A 7,854-nucleotide genomic window follows, 5' to 3' on the forward strand; every position below is an offset into this window, starting at 1 on the left:
CTGACACTGTGTTATAACGATCATTTCCAGAATACATGGATTTCTGCTTCTTTGGAATGCTGCTTAATTGGCCAATTATATTTCTGCCTACTGTATTTTTATAATAATTACTTACACAAAATAGATTATCAGTAGGCAGATTTTAACTTTTGAAAATATAAAAGGTAAATAAATGTTATAAAGAAATTAAAAAAATTACCTAACTATTAACTTTTGAAAACAACCTCTCGAGCTCAAAAATTTTTTTTTTTTTACTTTGTTTATTGGTTTTTACAGTTTTTAACAAGAATAAATTCAAATAATTGTTACAGTAATAATTATAATAGAAGAGAGGGGGAGAGAGAGAGAGGGAGAGAGAGAGTGAGTGGGAGAGAGAGGGAGGGAGAGAGAGAGAGAGAAAGAGAGAGAAAGAGGGGGAGTAAGGTGCTTGGTTTCTTCAAAGGAAAATTATAGAAGAGTCTGAGTTTGTCAACATGGGAAAGAAAGGGTTGCCATACATCATAACATTTCCCATGCTTTCCTCTAGTGTGAAATGTATTTGTTCTAATTTAAGGGAAGGCATAATATCCCTAATCCAATGAACATAACAGGGTACGGTATGATGGTTTTTATTATTATTATGTTTTGCTACACAGGAAACTGTGCTATATTTAACTTTACTACATACTCCAAAAAGTAACAGGTATAAATATGTACAGATAGATATATATATATATATATATATATATATATATATATATATATATATATATATATATATATATATATATATTTTTTTTTTAAGCCATTAAGGATTGCTGTTAATTTTATCAATGTAAGCAAGTTGACGGCACCTAACAATGTTAGGGTATTATTCTTGATCTTGTACTGAAAGATGTTTACTTGTTTAATTTTAAGGACAAGATGGACATGTACTCAGACTTCAATTGGTTTTAGGGCTTTGCTTTTACACTTGAAACCTTTGTGGTTTTATGTACTGTGTGTTCGATTGGAGATGTCATCTATTTTATTTGGTTGAAACGAGGGGAGATACAGTACTGTACCAGGTAGTCATTTTAGTATTTAAATATACAGCTATGGCCAAATGTTTTGCATCACCCTATATAATGAACAAATTTATCTTCATAATGTCGAATGAAACCTGCTGAATAATGTTACGTTAATATATTGAATTACACACAGGGCCATAGCCAGCCATGAATAATCACAGAGGCATTTACGCATAACAAGTATCTGTGTCTGTCGAGGACAGGCCCCCAAACCCCTACCTAAAACGATGTCATAATATTCACAACCTGGGTCCTCTAAACCAGTGGTTCCCAACCCTGGTCCGGGGGACCCCCTGTGTCTGCTGGTTTTCATTCCAACTGAGCTCTTAATTACTTAACTAGACCCTTCATTTAACTGATCATTTGCTTAATTACACCTTTTTAATTGCTGTCAGCTCTTAAACAGTTAAGAACATAAGAAAGTTTTCAAACGAGAGCAGGCCATTCAGCCCATCTTGCTCGTTTGATTGTTAGTAGCTTATTGATCCCAGAATTTCATCAAGCAGCATCTTGAAGGATCCTAGGGTGTCAGCTTCAACAACATTACTGGGGAGTTGAAAACTGAAAACAATTTTAAAAAGTCTAATTGAGCAAATTATCAGTCCAATTAACGGTCTAGTTAAGTAATTGAGAGCTTGGATGAAAACCAGCAGACACAGGGGGTCCACAGGATCAGGGTTGGGAACGACTGCATTAAACTATTGTTAGAATTGTTACAATTTGCATAAGCTGGGTCCGCTAAACTGCAGTTTACAAGCTGCTTCTACTAGCAGTTTAGAATTTGAATATTAATAAAATGGGTTTGCTAAACAGCGGACTACCAGGGGGATTTATTATTATTCCTTATTATTAGGCTGATATGTAGGTATTACTAATCAACATTATTACTTTGCCTCACCTTGAAAGTCGCTAATAAACCTTGGTTGTTTTGAAACCTTCTCCAACACGTTTAACTGCTATGGTGGTGTGAACTGAGCGGTGTCGCTGTAGTCTGCAATGACAGTAAAAGATTTTGAAGAGCACAGAGGCTGTAGATATCAGCGGGACTTGGGAATTAACGCATGCACACAACGAGAGATGGAATGTATTTTATTTTGCGTCAAAGCAACATGTAAGAGAGCCTGAATAAATAACGATTGGTATGATTTTAACTGAGGGCCGTGCCTCAGGTGCCTCATATCTGGCTACGGCCTTGACATACCGCTTTGTAGTTTTCCATATACTTAACGAAAAACAGGGCAAAATTTTTAAATTGTGACATGTTGAAATCTAACATGAAATACTATACTACTATTATGGCTTCCAGTAGACTTTTGCAATATAATTTTGTAGTTTCTTTGATTACATGATGTTAAATAAAAGATCTCAATTATGTTCATTGTGAAGTCTGGTTCACTGAAGATGGCAAGGCTTTTGTAATTGATTTGAAAGCAGAATCGTCTCCCTCCCTGCCAGTCAAGACAGCATTTCGCAGGTTTGGCATCTCAGCAAAGGGCAAGTATGCCTCCCCTGTAAAGGCAAAGAATATTAGGTATATGTGTCCATAAAATGACCTTGTGAAAGAGGTATTTGGGAAATATAAAAGGTGCACATGCATTTTTAAGTGCATTCCATCTTTCTTCTTACTTATATTAGGCCTGAGGTCATTGTCAAGGTCACCATAACAAAAGGTATGATATTAAGACTCTGTTCTACTGTCTTACCATACGGAAGGCCAGATTTCTTTCTCGAGTCCTCTGTATCAAAAAATGTTTCATGTTGTTCCCAATGCCTGTCGCAAGAGGCACAGACAAAGCTGGATTCGAAAAGTTGACATCGACAACCTGTGAAGAGTAACATCAGACTTTATTGTATATAAATCAATGTTTACGTATACTTTCTTAAAATAGTCTCAATTCCATGTTTGGTCTTTGCCAATAATATGAAAAAGTTCAATAATAAGCTATAGAAACGTAATTTGACAAACATAACACAGCAATGAATTGCAAATAAAATCAACTGTTTTACACACTAGAAAAAAAACTATTACATTATTGGGCTGTAACATACTGATAATGAGCAAGCCTAGTTAAATGATAACTGATAACCACAACCATCTGCTGCTGACAGAAGAAATTAGTGCACAGTGGCAGAAATGTATTCTCACAGACACTTGACATTGCTGTCAGTTATAGAAATGATACCACAAAAGAAATATGGTGGAAAATAGATGTAGGATGTCATCTGTACATTTTACAGAGGTCAATATTTGTCTGGGGTAGGATTGTCCAAATTTGTTTCCTCTATTTGTGTATTTAAAGATGCAGTAATAAACAATGCAGTAATCGTATTCTTTCATGATTACAAACACTCAGTCCTAAAGTAAAAAGTAATACTGAAATAAACGTTTTGACAGGGACTTGAGTGTATCCACACATCAGAAAATGTTAGCACTTATCCATGTTGTATCTGTATTGGGAAAGTTCCTCTTTATCTCACATGGAATTGCAAATCCTCATACAATGAGTGTAGCACAGTAACAGAATGCTGCCTTATTTCTGGGTCAAAAACAAAATACATCATTTTGTTTTCCTAAAACCCTCCTGTCTGGACCTCTGGTTATTACCGGTATTTGCCTCCTTCACTAATTCAATTGTCTACCATTTCTGTCACTGCTGTCTCCGCCGCTGGTAATTATAGGAAGCTAACAACATAACCGTACAGTACTGACCTTTTTTCTTGCAAGCATGGCTATTTGTTGGGTCGTGTTCCTCATGAGAATGTTTACATCTGCACATTGCTCTCCAAGCAGCTGGGTCGAAGCCTGGTCTTTTCTTTAACCAGAATTCACCAGCTTCCTCTGGTCGAGAAGGGATGAAGGCAAAGGCTTTGCATTTACACGACTGGGCAGCACAGGGCACCCGCACACTGATACCTAGATTAAAGCCAGACATACACATTCATGATAACTCTGCAAATTTTTATCGATTTAAATTATAGTAAGATCTGCTCATTTCGACCATCTGAAGTACCATCTAAAAGTAATCTTTATAGAAAGGTCTTTATGGGCAGTATGTACTGTACATGGTGATTCGTCAGTGTGGTAACCCAAATCTGATGACCCTTGCGCTCGTGGTTTGTTAAGGAATAACAAAATGAATAATTCAGCACACCTGAGTAACTCTTGTGTTCATTCAGTAGGTGTCCACAGAAACACTTGGACGCATCTCCAAGTCGGAAGCAATCCCAGGAGTACTCAGGAGATCTCCATCCAATGTAAATACCTGTCAAGTACAGAATTGTAAAAGAAAAATAATAATAATAAAAAAATAAACTCAAATAATTAAATCTTATTTTTAGTTGATTCAAAATGTTCTAATTATGTTTGTTCACATTTTTCAGTAAAATATTCAGTTAATGCACTAATGTTCAGTAACAGAGACAATTAGTAATAAAAAAGTAAAGTTACATAAATTAATATTTGATAATTCATATTATGTTAGATTGCATACATATTGTGCAGATTAATTAATGATAGACAGCTACAGTATAGTGAAGTTAAGTTATTGTGCAAGTATAAATCTAGGAACTAAGTGAAAATGAAACAGGCCTCCTTGACCAATATTTAACAGAACCATCATCCATCTTCCTGAGATGTCAAGCAGCAGAGAAAAAAACTGTGCAAGTGACATACGTTGTTTGCTATCGGGAAATGGATTAAAATAACCAGTTTGGATTATATTATAAGTGAGTAATTTACAGACAGAAATGTGCAATGTATTTCTATAAAGCACCCTGTTAAGATACAATTATTTAAAAAAAAAAAGAAAAATAGTACAAATGTTTAACCGTGAGTTCATATCAGTTATTATTATTATTTATATATGGGTTTATTTATATATTAACTAGGAGATGTAACCATTTACAAGGGGCCTGGAGAACAATACATACATTGCCAGTTGAAAACCTAGAATTCTCAAGATATTGAACCAGTCTGCTATGTTATATACAGGATGTATCATATACAGTCCAGCACCCTGAGACATTACAACATGGTCACTAAATAAGCACGTGTTAGTAGCTGTTCTGAAATGTTTGTTTCAGGATGTCCATATTGCAATAAAAGCCGGTTCACAATATTATCAGTAATGCACTCTGGAATATAAGGTTTAGATATGCATTAAATGCCAGGGGTGCTGAACCAAAGCTGTATATTTATTGTGAAGTATGGTGTAACCCGGACTGAGAGAATAGCACTGACATTTCCACTTATTTTAATGTTTTTCCGTTGTGTGTCAGCATACTGGACCTGTTTGTATTGCCTTCAGTGCAGCATCCCTCTCTGGATCAAACAGTTCTTTCACTCTCTCTCCAAATTTCTCTCTGTGCATGGCTTTGGCAACTGACAGAACATCGCTCTTCTTTGCAGGGACAATTGGTTTTATTGTAAACCCTGTAAATAAAATATACCCTTGTATCATTGCATGACTGCATACACTATACACTGTACAAACTCCTGTTCTATACATTAGTACCCAAACACGGGCTGGACACAAATCATACCCACCATAGCATAGGACTGTAAATACTGTGTATGCTTAGTCAGTTTCGGAGGTTAATTTAGGGAATTCCTTTTTGTGAGATTTGGGTTAGGGTTAGGATTGGGGGTAGTACCAGGACCTGATGAATATGTAAATTGTTCGATTAGGTCTGTAATCCAGAGTGTTCAGTCTCTTGAAACCATGGTCCATGTGAAACATCAGTAATGTATGCAGCATTGGATACAGAAGCACCTGCCAATACTTCTTGTTGAAATTTGTCTAATTTTATAACTAGTTTTGCTGAACATTCCATGGTCACCTAGGTTACTTTACCTTTAGGTAGTCTGTAAATCTGAGATGCAGATTGTATTACAAGAATACAATCAGAGATCACTCATCCCAGTTACACAATGCGTAAGCGACATATAACAATAGTTTACATTTTTTGTCCCATCCCTGTAGGTTCTCCATTTATCAAACATGACATGTTATATACAGTATATTTCATAACATACTGCAAGCTACTTATCAGACAAAACAGGAAATTTGTATCTTGTAACACTAGTTGTTCTAGACAAAAAACAGGAATTTGCAAACATAAATCTTGGTGGTTTAAAGATAAACTAATAAAATGTAATCAGATGTAACCATTTTTGTTTGTTTGTTTTCCGGGTTTTTCGCAAACTTTTATATTTGGTTTATAAAAAGATGCAAACAAATCATTTTTCGAGTAAATTAAGTTTTATTGACATTGCCTTTATAGAAATAGTAATTTGATTTGTAATCAATTGTAAAATAATCAAAACACTCAATCATAATAAGCTACACGTCTGTGTAGTAAACGTCTGTCAAATGTTTTAATGTAAAAATTAAGACAGTGAAATAATAATAATAATAATAATAATAATAATAATAATAATAATAATAATAATAATAATAATAATATCAGATGTAATAATTTATTTTATCATTTTATCGTTGTAAATACGATTTTTAAATACAACAAACATACAGACCGGGACCGTGTGAATTTTAGACAATTGCATCAGCGGTGTGTATGGTTTTGATTGCTCTAAATCTGACGTATACACCTGCAGCTTGCTGTACAGTACATGCCGTGGTTATTTATTTATGTATTTATTTAACTGACCTTTGGTAACAACCTGTCGTCCTTCCTTTGGACACAAAGCAGATCCTGTTTGGGTTCCATCCAGATTGTTCCGTTTTTCCTTTCTTTTACCTGCTGTGGCTCCCGGCACAGATACCTTCTCCCCAGAAACAGGAAAATGGGTGTGACTTGCAGCTCCAGTACCAGCGTCCCTCACTACTCTCTCTGACTTTTGTTGAGAAGCCATCTCGTTTGTACGCTTCTGCATTTCAATGCTATGCACCACCTGAGAATATTTACATCTTAATTTCTTGCCAGATTAACGTAAATAGGAATTGAATTCAATCTTGAGCCAAATGAACACTGGCTAAACACTAGGCCAAGAAATCCTACACAAATGTTTTGCTGTCACCTGTTCCGTTGCGGTGTGTTTGCTCTGTCTGTTTCCAAGAAGCAGATCCATTGTTGGAAACAGCTGACAGTCAATACATAGTGGGAGGGGTTTCGTGTTACAGCGAGGCAGACAAGCAAGGATGACCAGCAAACCCAAAGTGAAAAGCCTGTTTTTGTGCTCTTAAAAGAACAAACGTCCTGGTTCCAATGCAAGCTGTTGCCCCGAGCAACAGAGCTTTCTGCACCATCACACACAAATGACTCAAATTAAAAAACAGAGCGCTCCTACAATTAATCTAAATGAATACATCGTGATGCTTAACAACCACCACGAATGCCTTACCCCCGCTCCTTCGATACAGTACATTTTTTATTTAAAACGTGTGTTATAAACCTACCGTAAGGAATGTGCTGGAAATTTATTCTAATTAGTAACAGCCACACTATGCGTGTATATTGCCTTTATCTCTGTCGATACCAGTACTGCATGATTCACAAAGCAACCACAAGGCTTTGTTACTTCATAATATCGTTTGAGTCACATAGCTAAACAGCACATATGTAAACTGAATGCGACGGAGCGACACTGAAGCAATGAGAAAAAAAAAGGATTTCTGTCTATTGTAATTTTGTCGCACGGCAGCGAGGGAACTGACCAATGAATCATAGTAGAGTTGCCTATCACATCGCACGCGCCAGTCGCCACTGGTGTGAAAGATAGTGTCGCATCACCCGGTGTGAATAGGCTTTTAGTTAAGGTAAAGTTTAGTGTTAGGCATAAAGG

The 7,854-nt window shown here is 36.0% G+C and overlaps 1 protein-coding gene across 3 annotated transcripts; it reads right to left on the reverse strand.

Annotated features, from left to right (window-relative positions):
* Positions 1-783: 783 nt before the first annotated feature.
* LOC131736808 (protein FAM221B-like) lies at positions 784-7,587 on the reverse strand. Of its 3 annotated transcripts, none has more exons than XM_059021972.1 (7): positions 7,090-7,431; positions 6,720-6,963; positions 5,338-5,481; positions 4,202-4,312; positions 3,760-3,963; positions 2,753-2,872; positions 784-2,040 (listed from the first exon to the last, which is right to left on the reverse strand). In XM_059021972.1, exons 1-7 carry the CDS (start codon positions 7,138-7,140, stop codon positions 2,006-2,008), a joined length of 909 nt encoding a protein of 302 aa, XP_058877955.1. In that variant the 5' UTR covers positions 7,141-7,431; the 3' UTR covers positions 784-2,005. The 3 variants fall into 3 exon arrangements, with proteins under 3 accessions (XP_058877955.1, XP_058877954.1, XP_058877953.1); XM_059021971.1 differs by lacking the exons at positions 784-2,040; positions 7,090-7,431 and adding exons at positions 2,047-2,558; positions 7,469-7,587; XM_059021970.1 differs by lacking the exon at positions 784-2,040 and adding an exon at positions 2,047-2,558 and having other exon boundaries at positions 7,090-7,429.
* Positions 7,588-7,854: the final 267 nt, after the last annotated feature.

The sequence above is a fragment of the Acipenser ruthenus genome, unplaced genomic scaffold, assembly GCF_902713425.1.
Source record: "Acipenser ruthenus unplaced genomic scaffold, fAciRut3.2 maternal haplotype, whole genome shotgun sequence".
NCBI lineage: Eukaryota > Metazoa > Chordata > Actinopteri > Acipenseriformes > Acipenseridae > Acipenser > Acipenser ruthenus.

Excerpts from the sequence above, each read along its gene's own strand:
- LOC131736808 (XM_059021970.1), bottom strand. The coding sequence starts at position 7,140 with ATGGATCTGCTTCTTGGAAACAGACAGAGCAAACACACCGCAACGGAA. Across the intron at positions 4,313-5,337 it reads ACTGAAGGCAATACAAACAG|GTATTTACATTGGATGGAGA; the intron begins GTCCAGTATGCT and ends TGTACTTGACAG. Across the intron at positions 2,873-3,759 it reads CCATGCTTGCAAGAAAAAAG|GTTGTCGATGTCAACTTTTC; the intron begins GTCAGTACTGTA and ends TACTCTTCACAG.